Raw genomic sequence first — 16,198 nt, forward strand, 5'->3', positions numbered from 1 at the left:
GAACATGGTATAATGGAAAAAATACTAGACTTAGGAGTTGGATTAGATGGCTTCTGAAAACTTCCAACTATGAACCTATGAATCTATGACTATCATTGGAACTATGTTTGAATCTGCACTTTTCCACTTAATACCTGTATAACATTGGCAGCCACTTTAATCTTTCTGGGCCTTGGTTTTTCTCATCTGTAAAAGAGGGGAGGAGTGTGGTAAGAACTATGCAGTTTGTCTTCTGTTAGCCCTCCCCAAGCCATGACAATTGTACCCAATACAGGGGAGGTAGAGCAAGAACAATGAAAGTTAACTGTGTTAGCTGGACTCTTGTTTTCTTTGTCACGAGCCTCAAAAGCAGCTATTCTAGTTGAAGAAAAAAAAAAAACTGAGGGCCTCTCTGCAAATCTTAAAGCACCATATAAATGTCTGATCTTTTTATCATGACATTGTCACAGCATTTCTGCCACCTGAGACTGTTATATGTTCCAAATCTCTAGGTTTCACATCCCTGACTAGGTTGTACATTTTTCAAGAGTGGGGGATTGTTTTGTTTCCTTTTGTATCCTTATCCTCCCCAGCATCTGGGATGAGGTTCACAGAAGGTACCTCATTTTTGAAATTATAACATAGAATAGGAGCTAAGTTGGGAGGACAGGCATTGTATGGTGGACGGGAACAGTTTCAGGCCAGGATGCACTCCCTGGACTTCTTCAGGGAGGAAGCTTTTTTCCCCTCAATTGTTTTATCTTTAAGCCAAGAAATAACATCATGTTAACTTCCAGAAACTGGCAGAGATGAACTTTTTGAAGTCCTTTCCAGCACAGGACATGTTCTGAGACCAATTTTCCCTAGCTATTAAAAGTCAGTCAATGAATTTACTCTCCACATTAACAGGCTAAAGGCCAAAGGTCTCTTACACTATAAGATGTCTACATGGTACTCCCAGATAGACAATGTTTCAAGAATAGCAACTCTTTGATTTGGGAAAAATTTCCATAACATTAAAAACCTAATGGTATTAACAGCTATTCAGAAGCATAAACAAAATCAATAATCCAAAGGAAGGAATAAAGAGGAAAACATTCTCTACCGATCAAACGAATCTATGAACCACAAAAGGTTTGTGCCTGGAAAGAATATTGTGGGTACATGGATACAGCTCCCATTCTCTGTTTCACTACACCCCTAATCCTCTCTAAAGAGCATGCGAGTCACAGCTGGGCTCTTCAACTTCACAAAGATAACCATGAGATAGAAAAGAAGTTGTGAGATGGAAGGATAAAAGGAACAAGATTACTGAACCAGAAGAGGTAGTAGAAAATAATAGGCTGGGAATGACCACTCTTGAAAAGTAGCAGGCTTAATACTTCTGCTAATATAAGGATCTTTATACTTTAGGACTTCATTTCCTGGACCACCGGGACAAGAAAAATAAGTGTTAACTGTTGCTTTATGGATATGCTATCCCTGATAAATTGACTTAAAAAACAGGTAGGGTGAGGACTGTGACGCAAGTGATCCTGGAAAGGATGGAAACAATGGGAAAACATTTTGAGGACCAGAAATGGAAAAGGGAAATAATCACTATGAAAAGTAGGAACAGTTTTGAGCCAAGGAAGAGATACAGAGGAAAAGGGGGAGAAAATTCCTGTATCCCTTTGACTTCAAAGCCTGGTCCCTGCCCTGGAGCCAGAATTTGGGTTGATATCCTCTTCATGGACCAAGTTCAACTCCTACAAAAAATGAGGCAGTGATTGTTTGATATGGCCTGGGGTATTCTAATGTCTCCCTAGATTGACTGGTACCATTACAATACCTTGGGTAGACCCTGGAGCAGACCTATTCCACTACTAAGTACTTACAGCAGACCAAACATTGGCACCAACTCAGCAGGACATTTTAGCCAAGGAACTTGGCATTTCAGACAATCTCAAGGTCTACAAAACAATTTAAAATTCAAAGGGAAAGGTCCTTGAACTACTGTCCTAGAAGAACTATGTTTTCTTACAGAAGAACAGAGACTGACAGAAAAACTTAAGTTTTAGCAAGGTCATTCATCCACCCACATATCAAGCACACCCACACAAACTTGGGGACTATCCCTGATAGACTAGAAAACTTTAAAAAAAGGTGAGAAATGCAGTAAAATTCAGAGTCAGAACTTACTCATTCCCATAATTCTTCCAGGTCTCGTTAAAGAGAGCACTGTATAATCTGGTAGCCATCCCCACCAAATACTCTATGTGATCTTATATCTCTGCTTAGGCATCTTAAGGAGAATCGGATGCTTACTATGTGAGGAGGCTTGTACCTAACCTGAACTGATCAATCACAAAGTACTTATTAAAGGCCTACTACAGTGCAAACAAATGGTCAGATATGTGCTTTGCAAAATAATGTTTTGGTCATGTATACTTATTGTGTATCTAAGTTATATTTTAATATATTTTAACATCTACTGGTCATCCTGACATTTAGGGGAGGGGGTGGGGGGGTAAGAGGTGAAAAATTGGAACAAGAGGTTTGGCAATTGTTAATGCTGTAAAGTTACCCATGTATATATCCTGTAAATAAAAGGCTATTAAATAAAAAAAATTAAAAAAAAAAAAAAAAAAAAAAAAAAAGATATGTGCTTTGGTAGCAGTGATGGACCAGAGGGGAAAGAAACAAGTCAAGATTAATTAAGACGCTGTTGCAATAATTTAGATTAGAGATGAGGAAGTAAACTACAATGAAAGCTATGTAAGGAAAGAGAGAGGGGCAAATGTGAGATATTGTGAGGGTAAAAATTTTAAGCTTTGGCAAGTGATTGGAGATGTAGGTGAAGAGAACGCTGAGCTAAAGAATCTGAGAGATGGACTTTTCAACAAAAATAGGGAAGTCTGAAAGAGGAAGAAAGAATTGTGGGGAAAGAGGGGTTCACTTTTGGCTATGTTGAGTTTAAAATGTTTCTGAGACATCCATATGAAACGTCCAACAGTTGTTGATGTGGACCTGTAGCTAATATGCTAAAGAGGAAAAACAGGAAGAACTGGCAGGTACCTTCATCAGCTATAGAGTATACAAAGAGGACAAGTCTTTTTTGAGCTTTTATTCCTTCTCCTGCTTCTGCCTATTCAAATCCTATTAGATCAATTAAATCAAATCTTTAGTTTAACTCAAATTTCTTCTCTTCATTGGAAAATGAATGGATACCTGTCAATTGGAGAATGGCTTGAATAGCTGTGGTATATGAAGGTAATGGAATATTATTTTTCTGAAAAAAATGAACAATCTTGATTTTAGATATATTTACACAAAATGCTGAGCAAAACAAGCAGAACCAGGAGTACATGGTATTCAATAACAAGACTATGTGATGATCAACTATGAAAGACTTGGTTCTTCCTAGGGGTTCAGCAATCCCAATAGACTTTGGATAGAAAATGCCATCTTCATCCAGAAAAATAACTAAGGAGATTGAATGTAAATCAACATATGCTATGTTCACTTCCTTTTTCTGTTTGTTTTTTTTTTTCCTCTCCCATGGTTTTTCCCTTTTGTCCTGAGTCTTCTCTCCCAACATGATTCATAAAGTAATATGTATTAAAATAAATAAATAAAGTTTTTTTAAAAATTCATTTCTTCCAGGAAAATGTTCTAAGTTACTCCAGCCTACATTGATGTTTCACTTTTTCAAATTCCACTGGCACTTACTGATGACCACACTAATTTGGGCATAGGTTGTGCCGATTTTTCTTTCTTAATTATTTTTAAAATCTTATTTCCTTAATAAGAATGTTAATTGCTTACACTCAAGTGATTATGAGAAGTAGAAGGGACCATGAGAAGTAGAAGGGACCAAAGAGGGAACAATTTAGTATTTTCAAAAAGAGCGAGCCCTCAGGGTAGGAAGGAACTCTAGGTGGCATATAGACCAGAATTCTTTCATACAATAAATGATTATTAAATCATTCCCCTTCGGATAGCTCTAATTACTCGGGAGCTTCTTCCCTAGATGCAGTCTAAATCTGCTTTTCAGCCATTTCTATTCACTTAGACTTGATGTGAAATAGTACAAGTCTAATTCATCCATCTATATAGAAAGCCATTCAAATACCTATACATGACTACCACAACTCTAAAACTCTTCTGCAAGTTAGCCACTGCTAGTCAGTCCTTCAACTATTCATGGTTAATAAAGGATTTTCTCACTATCTTCTTGATAAGTGCCATACTTGTCAATCCTCTTCTTAAAATGTGATGCCTAGAACTGAACACACACAAAAATGTGATCTAGGGGTAGAAGACAGAAATTTGTTATCTTCCCTGTTCAGCTTACCACAGGTTTGTTTGTTTTAAATGCAACTTTTTGATGCCTCTGCTCTTTTGGCTGCCATGTAAAATCAGGAAAATAATCTCTGTACTATTTACCTCATGAGGTTATGGACAAAACTCTGTAACTCTTAAAAGTTTCATAGAAATGTAATTTCTGGTTTTTCTTCTTTTTTTTTTTTAGTTGAATTCCATTTCTTTCTTTCTTTCTTTTTTTTTTTTTAATATAATAACTTTTTATTGACAGAACCCATGCCAGGGCAACTTTTTTACAGCATTATCCCTTGCACTCACTAATTTCTGGTTTTTTAAGAGATTTGTATCTGTATAACTAAGTTAATAATATAACAATAACTCCTTTTTCCCTAGCATGGATTTTAAAGGCTTAAAAGATTTTTAAAATGTTTTGCTCACAACCACCTTTGATCTGAGCTAATATAAAAGCAGCTGAAGGCAGAACAGCTTAGCACATTGGGTCTAGGGTCAAAAAGATCTGAGTTCAAATTCAGACCAGGATACTTACTCTGTGAGCATGGACAAGCCACTTAACATCTGTTTGCCTTAATTTCCTCGAATGCAAAATTTGTTATAAGGATCAAATGATTTAATGTTTGCAGAAAACACTTAATAAAGGGCCTGGCATGTGTAGGCACTATGTTAATACTTATTCATTTCTCCTCTAGTGTAAGGATCATCACCCTCATTTAAAGATGAGAAAAGAAATACCTGGAGGGACTTACATGAACTGATGCTAAATGAAGTGAATGGAACCAAGAGAACATTATCCATGCAACAAGATCATATGATGATCCACTCTGATGGACTTAGTTCTTCAGAACAATGAGGTAATTGAGAGCAATTCCACGGGTCTTGTGATGGAGAGTCATTCAGAGAGAAGACTATGGGGACTGAATATGGATCATAATATAATATTTGCACCTTTTTTGTCATCGTTTGCTTTTTTTTTCTTTTTGATCTGATTTTTCTTGTGCAGCATGATAAATTTCCCTCATAGCTTTTCACTATTTTGCAAAGTAATATTCCTCAAAATCTTCCATTACATCTGCCATGTTTTCCAACTAAACTTACACTGAGAGTGCCCTTAGTTGCCTCTTCTCACCCCATGGCAGGAAGACTATATGCTAACTAAATATAGTTTCTAAACACAGTTTGCTGCTTCATTGTAGCAATTGACAATTGAAACTTTTGTTTTCAAAAAACAAACAAAAAAAATGCCAAGATTAATAGCCTTATTTCTATTTTCAATTTTTTGACATAGCTCATTTAGCTAGCTATGATTGAAACTACTATAATCACATGTAGTATATTCTTATATTTATTTTTCTTTCAATTTTGTTATTGACTTTGTCCATTGTTATAATCAATGACTGAACTGCAGTCAAAAACTGATTCTGAAATAATATTTAAGTCTAAAACCAGTTATTTCCTGACAGAGTCAATGTCATTTTAAAAAATGATTCCATATGACACTAACATTCTCAATTATGTTTAATGCCTTCCAACTCTCTCAAAGAAAATATAAGATATAAAGATGAAGCTTCTAAATAATCTAAATAAATAATAATTGATATCTCTCATTTCTTAAATTTTTTGTGTATATATATATATATATATACACACACACACACATATATATATATATATAATTTTTCCAGTTACATGTAAAATAATTTTTTAACATTTGTTTTTAAAACTTTGAGTTCCAGATTCTCTGCCTTCCTTCCTCTCCACCTGTCTTCATTGAGAAAGCATATGTGAAGTTATGCAAAACATTTCCATAAAAGTCATGTTGTGAAAGAAAACATAGATCTTCCTCACCCCTCAAAAAAACACTTAAGAAAAACAAAGTTAAAAAAAAAAATTTGCTTCCATCTGTATTCAGACACAGTCAGTTTTTTCTCTGGATAAGTCCTTAGAACAGTTGTAGATCACTATATTGCTGAGAATAGCAAAGTCTTCACAGCTAATCATCCCACAACACTGCTATTACTTTGTACACAGTACATATTTCATTTTGCATGAACTCATGGAGGACTTTCCAGGATTTTCTGAAAATATCCTGCTCAATATTTCCCATAGAACAATAATGTTCTATCATAATCATATACCACAATTTATTCAGCCATTCCCCAAAAGATGGGCATCCCCTCATGTTTCAATTTTTTGAACTGAGAAAAGAACTACTAGTGTATGGTATTTTTGTCCATATAGGTCCTTTTCCTTTTTTGTTTTTTTTAATCTCTTTTGGGATACATGATTAATAGTGGTATTGTTAGGTCAAAGGGTATACATGATTTTATAGCCCTTTGGGTATAGTTCCTATCTTTTGTTCATTTATCAATTGGGAAATGGCTCTTATTTTTTATAAATCTGACTCAGTTTTCTATACACTTGAGAAATGAGGCCTTCATCAGAGAAACCTGCTTCAAAATTCTTTTCACAATTACTATTGCTGTCTTCCTCCTCTCCTGTTAATTCCATTTTCTCTCTCCTTTCACGCTCAAAAGTGTTTTGCTTCTGCCTATCCCTTCCCCCAATATGATCTCCCTTCTATCACTCTTCCCTCTTCCCCTCCTACTTTCCTGCAGGGTAAGATAAATATTTCTTTCTCTTTCTCTTTCTATGATAATCTTTTTATTTTTTTTAAATACATGCAAAGATAATTTTCAACATTCACCTTGGCAAAACCTTGTATTCCAAATTTTTCTCCCTCCCTTCCCCATTCCCTTGACAGCAAGCAATCCAATATAGGTTAAACATGTGCAATTCTTCTAAACATATTTCTATATTTGTCATGCCGTGCAAGAAAAATCAGATCAAAAGGAAAAAAGAAAACATAAGGAAGGAAAAAAGAGCAAACAAAAAGTAAAAATACTATGCTCTGTTCCACATTCAGTTTCCATAGTTCTTTCTCTGGATGCAATAGCTCTTTTCATCACAAGTCTAATGGAATTGTCTTAAATCACACTATTGTTGAAAAGAGCCAAGTCCCTCATAGATGATCATTACATAATCTTGTTGTTGCTGTGTACAATGTTCTCTTAATTCTACTCATTTCACTTAGTATCAGTGTAAGATAGATCTCTTATTAAGTGTGTATGTTATTTCCTCTTTCAGGCAAATTCTGATGAGAATAAGGTTCACTCATCCCCTTTCCCTTAGATGTAAAAGCTTTTTCTTGCCTTTTTTTTTCTTTTTGCATTTTTTAAGAGGTAGCATAGATAATCTTTATTGTTTTATTTTTAAAATCTTTTTTAAATTATAGCCTTTTATTTTCTTTTATTCATTTTATAGATAAAGATAGCTATTTATTTATTTTATGGATAATTTTTGACATTCATTCCTACAAAATTTTGTGTTCTAATTTTTTTTCCCTCCTTTCCCCCTCTCCCTCAGTCAGCAAGTGATTTAATATGTTAAATATGTGTAATTCCTCTACACATATTTCCACAAATACCATACTGCACAAGAAATATCAGATCCAAAAGGGAAAAAAAAGAGAGAAAACAAAATGTCTTGCCTCCTTTTTTTTTTTTTTTTTTTGGGGGGGGGAGATAATTTATACCATTCTACCTCTCCTTTGGCCTTTCTCCCAGAACATGCCTCTCTTACTCCTTAATTTTATTGTTTTAGATATCTCTTCATATTCAATTCACACCTGTGTCTTTTGTCTATATGTACTCCTTAACCATCATAATAATGAAAAAAGTTCTGAGTTCAAGTATCATCCTTTTATGTAGCAATGTAAAAAGATAAACCTTATTAAGTTGCTTTCCTGATTATCTCCTTATGCTTCTCCTAAGTCCTGTATTTGAAAATCAAATTTTCTATTCAACTCTGGTCTATTTATCACAAATGCTTGAAATTCCTTTATTTCACTAAATGACCACCATTTCCTCTGAAATATTATATTCAGTTTTGCTGGATAGGTGATTCTTGGCTGTAATCCTAGCTCCCACTGCTCTATGGAATATCATATTCCAAACCCTCCGATCTTTTAATGTAGAAGCTATTAAATCTTCTGTTATCCTTACTGTAGCTCCACTATACTTGAATTGTTTCTTTCTGCCTGTTTGCAATATTTTCTCCTTGACCTGGGAGTTCCAGAATTTGGCTACAATATTCCTGGGAGTTTTCATCTTGGGATCTCTTTAAAGAGGTGATTGGTGGATTCTTTCAATTTCTAATTTATTCTCTGATTCTAGAATTTCAAGAGTTTTCTTTAATGATTTCTTGAAAGATAATATTCAAGGGGCAGCTAAGTGGCACAATGGATACAGAAACAGCTCTGAAGTCAGGAGGACCTGAGTTCAAATGTGACCTCAGACACTTAACACTTCCTAGCTGTATGACTCTGGGCAAGTCACTTAACCCCAATTACTTCAGAAAAAAAAAAAGATAATATCCAAGCTCTTTTTTACTTAATCATGGCATTCATTTAGACCAATAATTTTTAAATTATCTATCCTGGATCTATTTTTCAAGCCAATTGTTTTTCCAATGAGCTATTTCACACTATATTCAATTTTTTTGGTTTTGTTTCTTGATACCTCAGAAAGTCATTAGCTTCTGCTTGCACAATTCCAATTTTCAAGAGTTTATTTTTCCCAGTAAGTTTTTGTACCTCTTTTCTATCTAGTCTATTTTGCTTTTTAAGGCATTCTTCACTTCATTAGCTTTTTGTATTTCTGATTGGTTAAGATAACAGGAAAAGATAATGATAAATGTTGGAGGGGGTGTGGGAAAACTGGGGCATTAATGCATTGTTGGTGGAATTATGAAATGATTCTAGACAGCAATTTGGAACTATACCCAAAGGGCTATCAACTGGACTACCTTTCATCCAGCAGTGTCATAAATATCCCAAGGACATCATAAAAAAGGGAAAAGTACTCACATGTGTAAAAGTAGCAGCTCTTTCTGTTCTGCAAGAAACTAGAAATTGAATGGCTGCCCAACAGCTGGGCAATGGCTGAATGTTACAGTATATGAATGTAATGAAATATTTTTGTTCTATAAAAAAGATGAGTTGGCCAATTTCAGAAAACTCTGAAAAGTCTTACATGAGTGAAGTGAGCAGAATCAAGAGAACACTGAATACAGTAATAAGATTATGTAATGATTAACTGTGATGGACTTGCCTCTTCTCAACAATGCAGTGATTTCAAGGTATTTTCAAATAGAGACAACAATGGAGACTGGACATGAATTGAAGCATCGTATTTTCACTTTTTTCCCCCCCTTTCTTGTGTGTGTTTTTTTTTTTTTAACCTTCTGGTCTGATTTTTTCTTACGTAACATGACAAATATAAAATGTTTAAAAGAAATGCTTATATTTAACCTATATCAGATTGCTTGTTATCTTAAGAAGAGGGGAAATAAGGGAGAGAGAGAGAAAAATCTGAAAGAGTCTAAACAAAATTTTAAAAAATGTCATCTTTGGCGTCTCTGGACTGACAGCTCTGGAAATTGCTAGTACTGCCGCTGATTCAGAAGCCCCAAGACCACCTCCTGCTTTGGTGGTGCCTGTGCCTGTGCCTGTTCTAAGCAGTGCTGGACTCCCACTATGGTGCAAGACCTTTCATGCTGACCTTCCAAATTGTCTTTGCTGGAAAATTGTTCCACTCCATCTTTTTGGGGGTTCTGATGTGCTAAAGTTTGTTTAGAGTCATTATTTAAAGAAATTTGGAAGGGTTTGGGGGGAGAACTTGGGTGAATCCCTGCCTTTACTCTGCTGTCTTGGTTCTGCCCCCTCATTTCTTAATTTCAAATTATATCTTCCATACTATTTCTCACCATTTTCCCTTGTGCCTTCACCCTCTATTTAAAAAAAAAAAAAAGCATAGGATGGTGGTATACAGCAAGAAAATAAAATGTACATCCTGTCAGTGCTGCAGCCAAATAGTAAGAAAGCCACAGTATTACATAGGAAGGGAAGCTTAGGATAGGTGATATGTATAGTGCTTATTAGTTAATAAATAAAAATGCTGAGTAACATGGTATAATCAACTTGAAAGAACACTAGGAGTCAGGAGACTAGCATTCCTTTCCAAACCTGTACAAAATTGGCAAATCCACATAGCTCATCTAAAACAAACCTGTTATGACATGAGAGAATTCTAAGACACAAACCACCTATAACTGGAGTTAATCAAGTATGATTTAATATAATTAGTTGTTTTACACAGTCCTTTCTAGATCCTTCCTTTGATCATACCCATCTTGGCCAAAACTCTTATAGTTCTGATTTCTCTTACTAGAAGTGTAATATGAAGAGGTCTTGATCTGGCATCATTATGAAAACTAACTACTAAACTACTTACTAAGCCAGCTCACTGAGTCTCTTTGGAACTCAATTTTCAAATCTATAAAATGAAGGAATTAGATACTGATCTCTGTGGTCACTTTCAGCTTTCTAATGAATTTGAGACATGGCTTTTCACCCTGGATCTTGTCCTTATTCTTCTCATCTTCCTGTGCTCATAGAAGCCTAGCTCCCTCTGAAAGATACTGCACCCTAGTCACACTCTTAAACAAGATGATCCTTCTCTCATGTCCTCTGACACAATGGTCAGAAGGAGCTGGTGTTACTCCTCGCTGATACTCCCAGACCTTTCTACTGTTCTCATTATTTAGTAACTTCTCCTGGAGATTCACTCTGTCTCTATCACCCAGTCCAGACTCTTTTTTGCTGAATCTAGCAGCCTCATCACCCTGACTACTTTCATGTCTTCCTCCCTGCCTTATTCCACTTCTGGTATTGACCACCTGTGTTGATCTTAAGCAAGTCACTCCTTAACCTTTCTGGATTTCAAGTTTCTTCATCTATCAAATGGGAGAGATTAAGAACTAAACATCCTCTGAGGTCTCTTCTAGCTCTTAGCCCTCTGAACTAATAAAAAGCTAGCATGGTAGTATATAGTTAGAAAATAAAATGTACCTCCTGATAGTGTTACAGTAGCACTATGACTCTGTATGACTGTAGGAAGTCTCTCACCTCTCTAATTCATCCTCCACACAGCTGCCAAAGTGATATTCCTAAAGCACAGGCCTGACCATGTCACTCCCCTGTTCAAGAGGTTCTAATGGCTCCCTACTGCCTCTAGGATAAAGTACATCTTTTAGAATCCTTTCTAATGTGATTTTAACCTAACTTTACAGGTTTGCTGCACATCCCTCCGTGTACTCTACAATCCAGCCAAACTAATATTGTCACCTTTTTCTGAATATGACATTCCACTTTGTCCCCATGCAAATGCACAGATTATCACCCATAAAAGGAATGCCCTTCTTACTTCAACCTCTCAATTTTGTTTAAAGCTCAAATCAAATGCTCCCAACATGAGGCTTTTTCTCATACCTAACTGCCTCCCTCTTATAAATTATCTTCTATTTTATATACACACAAGCACAGACATATATGTGCGCGCGCACACACACACACACACACACGATACAGATCTGACTTGAAAATGAAGCTATCCTTGCCCTCAAGAAATTTTAGGTCTATAAAAGGAGATAAGTATAGATATATCTATGTATGCATATGAGAATGTGTGTGTATGTGTGTAAACATATGGTGTGTATACTCTATATATTCTCTCTCTCTATGTATTATATACACACACACTTTTATCTATACTTGTTATCTCCCTTGATAGACTCCTACAGGATAGGGATAGTTTCATTTTTGGGTCTTTATAAACGTGAGCTCCCATTACCCCTAATTTAGAAAGCTCTTGGCACATAGCAAATTATTTAATAAATCCTTGTTTACTGACTGATTTCTTTCCATACCAATCTACAAGATTAGTTGTCAGTTTTTTTTTGGCCTTAGGAGCTCTTTATTGCATTTTAAAATTACTGAATATTTTCAAAGAATTTTTATTTCTGTGGGTTATATCTGTAGATATTTACCATATTAGAAATTAAAATGTCTTAGTATTATTATGAAAATAGTTTTGACCTCAAGGATCCTCTGAAAGGGTCTCAGGACCAGCAGAGATATTTTGAATGGATATGGAGCTGTTTTGCCTACAGAAGAAAAGATTCAGGTATTTGAAGGACTATTATGAAAAAGGGATTATACTTATTGTCCTTACCCAAAGAGCAGAACTAGAGCAATGAATAAAAATTGTAAAGAAGTACATTTAGGCCTTTTAGAGGCAATACTTTCTAACACTAGATCTCTCCAAGAGCATAACTATCAGGAGGTAATGGATTTTCCCTCATTGGCAACTTTCAAGTAAAGGGTGTATGAACTCTTTTAGGCTATCTTGTAGAAAAGATTATTTGTTAAGTATGAGTTGGACTAGATAGTTTCTGAAGTCCCTCCCAACTTTGAAATTTGGTGGCCTTTAATCCTTCCATCCATTCTTATTTTCTAGTCTATCACCTCTATTGACTTTTTCTTTCTTGAACTTCATCCTGATTCCCATCCATTTCTGCATAAAAAACAATTCTGCTTTCTGGACACAGACTGCATTTCAATCAGACAGCTGTGTGCAACAGGTCACAAGGGACACCTTAGGGAACCAACTCAAAAGCATATTCATTCATCAACAAAATGTCATCTCTATATACATTTTTGATGCCAATATTTTTCATGTCTTTAATGCTGGTATGGATGGAGTCATAGATTCTGAGAGCTCAAGGAGGGTCTTGGAAACTACTTAGTCACGGAAATTTGGAATCTCAGAGCTGAAAGCAACCATCTATTCCAACTTGTATTGAGATGAGAATCTCTTCAATGACTGCTTTCAGACCTTCAATGACAGAGAACTCACTACCTTATTTATGAGGTAGCCTAACTTACTTTGGCACTGGATATATTCTTTATATAGAGTTGATAAATCCATCTATCCCCCTCATTTTTCATAAGCAAAAACTGAACACCCAAAGATTTTCACAAAATCCCACAGCTAATTAGAGTCAGAAGAGGAACAGAGATACTCAGTTTTCTCCAGTATGTCAAGGACTCTTACTTAATGTTAGCTAGCTAGTCATTATTAAGAACATCAAGGCCATTGAATTAGACTGTTGATGGGAGGCAATGTAGCATAGCAGAAAGAGCCTGGCCCAGAGAAATCAGGACACCTGGCTCTAGATTAGACTGCTCTCTTATCTTAAGCAAGTCTTTTCCCTCTCTGGCCTCTTCCAGAAAAGGAGGGTGCTAAATCAAGTAATTTTTAAACACTTTCTGGCTACATCATTTTAAGTTCAATGTGAAATACCAGTAACCACCAACAGGAATGTAACACCCTAAGAGTTTTGAGCTTATGGTATTTTGTATGTGGTAGTAAATCACAGGCTTGCTACAAATAAGAAAAACATGAAAATAAGAACATGAACCTGGAACTTAAAAGGTCCAATGTTTGGTCCAAGAAACCATGTTTCTAAAACATCTCTACAGAGAAGCAGTTATTAACACAAACTACACGTATTAAACAATATACCTACAAGATTAAAGGAGGGGAAAACTCTAAAGTGAAGAAAAAAGTATGATAAATTCAGAATTACAAAACTTTTGAGTCAGAAGAGACCTTAGTGACCCTCCAGCCTAGTCATACATGAAAAAAATTTGCTTCTTCAATACCTTGACAAGTTATCATTAACCCTTCTCTGGAAATGCCTCTAATGAGGCATCTACCTCCTCTTGAAGTAGTCCATTATAATTCTGCACAGTTCTCATTGTTAGGAATAGGGCAGTTGGATGGTATAGTGAATAATAAATAGTGCAGGGCCTAGAGTCAAAAAGACTTCTCATGAATTCAAACACAGCCTGTATGATCTTGGGCAAGTCATTTAACCTCGCTTGCCTCGATTTCCTTATCTGCAAAATGAGTTGGAGAGGAAGAAAGCAAATTAAAACAGTACCTTTGCCAAGATAGCCCCAAAAGGGGTCACAAAGAGTCTGACATGACTGAAAAAAAAAAATGACTAAACAACATTGTGAAGAAATTTGTCTAACCATAGCTTCTATTTCTAGGACCAAGCAGGACCAATCTAATCCCTTTTGTATGTGACAATTGTTCAAATACTTTAAGAAATTCCCAGAATCACTTATGGCAAGATCTCAAGGACTTGCATCCTGGCTGCTCTCCTTTGGACATCTTCCAGCTTATCACTGTCTTTCTTAAAATGTAACACCAAGAAGGAAACACAATATTCAAAGAGAGAGTTTGATCAAGGCAGAATCGCATTTTAATGCAGTTTTTTTTTTAAAAAAAAATCACATTATTTTGCCTACCAAAGCACACTCCTTCCAGGCTCTCCTTCCTAGCAGCTACATGACATAAGGACATCGAGAAAGCAGGAAAAGCAGGAAAAGCAGAACCCTCTTTGACTGGGATTTGAGGAAATAATGGGATGCAGCACTGAAAGCCTACAGGATTCAGAGACAGGTCTTTTTAAGTCAGGACAGTTGTCTAAACTTTAATTTCTTCAAGAGTTTGGAAGGTTTGTTTGTTTTCCGTACGCCCCCGTTCTTTTAGGTAGGAAACTCCAGATATGAAGATTCCCTGGGCGGTTTCAGTTTAATTTATAGACTTGTCTGGCACACTGAGAGTTTAACTCCTCGCTGCTCAGTGTAAGAAGCAATATTCAAACCCAGATCTTCCTAACTCCCGGACTGGCCCTTTAACCACCGCTTTCGGGCTCCGGACAAGAGCGCGGAGATAACCAGAGAAAGCAGCGGACGCCGATAAAGTCGCTCACAGCCCCAGTAAGACAGGGCAGTGACTGCAAGGGTGGGAGGAGGGACAGCGTGAACAATGGGGAGGTCGGGGAGGGGACGGAGACGGGGAGTCCTCCACAGGGAGGATTTCGGGGCTAAGATGTAGCCGGGGGGGCAGGGCGCCTCCCCGAACGCCCCCCTTCTTTCTCTAAGGGGGGGGAGCAGAGTCGGAGTTCCTGGGGGGAGGTGTCAGGAAGCCGAGAGAACTCTCTCGGGCTCTATGGGAAGATGATTGCTTTCGCGGCGGGGTGAGGGATGTCCGGGGCCGGGGAGATGTGGGGAGGGAAGGACGTACGGGGAGAAGAGGTCCGTCAGGTTCGCAGGCGGAGGTCTGGGGGAAGGGGCTGGCCTAGGGGCCTCCGGGGGAGGGGGAGGGGAGGGGGGGGGGTCTCCTCACCGTGCGCGACATCCCAGCTCTGCGCTGCCGCAGCCTCCACAGCCCCACGCCAAGACGAGGACCGGCAGCCCCTGCGCCGCCCCGGCGCGTGCGCGTGCCCCTTCACCCAGCGGCGCGCCCCGACTTGCTCGCGGCCCCGCCCTCCTAGGCAAGGCAAGGAGGCAAAGAGGCTACTCATCTCTCCTCTGATTGGCCCGTTCTCAGCGGGGTGGGGCCCGCCTCTTTCCTTTGGATTTGGGAGGGGGGAAGATAAGGGTAAGAGGACCAAAGCCAAAGGGTATAGGTCAAAGGGTAGGAGCGGGTCTAGATTCTTATCTAAGAGAGGGCCTTTGGGGAGGTGACTAAAAGGCGCCTTATGCTGACTTCTGATTCCACGCGTGCAAAATCTTAAAATCTTCATTCCACAACTCATCATCATTGAAAATTAGTCCTCCCTCTGCCCCTCAACCTCCTCCTGATTCTGTGCTTCCAATCGACGGACGCGAGTTTATTACGCTCATACTGTGGGCCAGGAGGTACTGTGTGAGGATAGACATACAAAAAACCGAAATCTTCTCCGCTCCTAAAAAGCTTACGTTCTCTAGTAAATGTAAATGTAAATCTATTCGGCATAAATATAAAATTAATAAATGCAAATATATTTGCATAAATATGCATGCATATATTACATATTGACTATAGCCTCAGGAACGAGAATTATGTGAGTTTTTTATGTGTTTTTTTGTACGTGTAACATT

The 16,198-nt window shown here is 37.4% G+C and overlaps 1 protein-coding gene across 1 annotated transcript in view; it reads right to left on the minus strand.

The window, feature by feature from the left end:
- ADCK5 (aarF domain containing kinase 5) overlaps positions 1-15,564 on the minus strand; it is a 34,884-nt gene extending 19,320 nt beyond the window's left edge. Inside the window, exon 1 of the mRNA XM_012541984.3 lies at positions 15,462-15,564. Coding sequence (XP_012397438.1) covers positions 15,462-15,473 — 12 coding nt within the window. The 5' untranslated portion in view covers positions 15,474-15,564. The remainder of the gene's footprint in view (positions 1-15,461) is intronic.
- Positions 15,565-16,198: the final 634 nt, after the last annotated feature.

Source organism: Sarcophilus harrisii, chromosome 1, assembly GCF_902635505.1.
Source record: "Sarcophilus harrisii chromosome 1, mSarHar1.11, whole genome shotgun sequence".
Taxonomy (NCBI): Eukaryota; Metazoa; Chordata; class Mammalia; order Dasyuromorphia; family Dasyuridae; genus Sarcophilus; species Sarcophilus harrisii.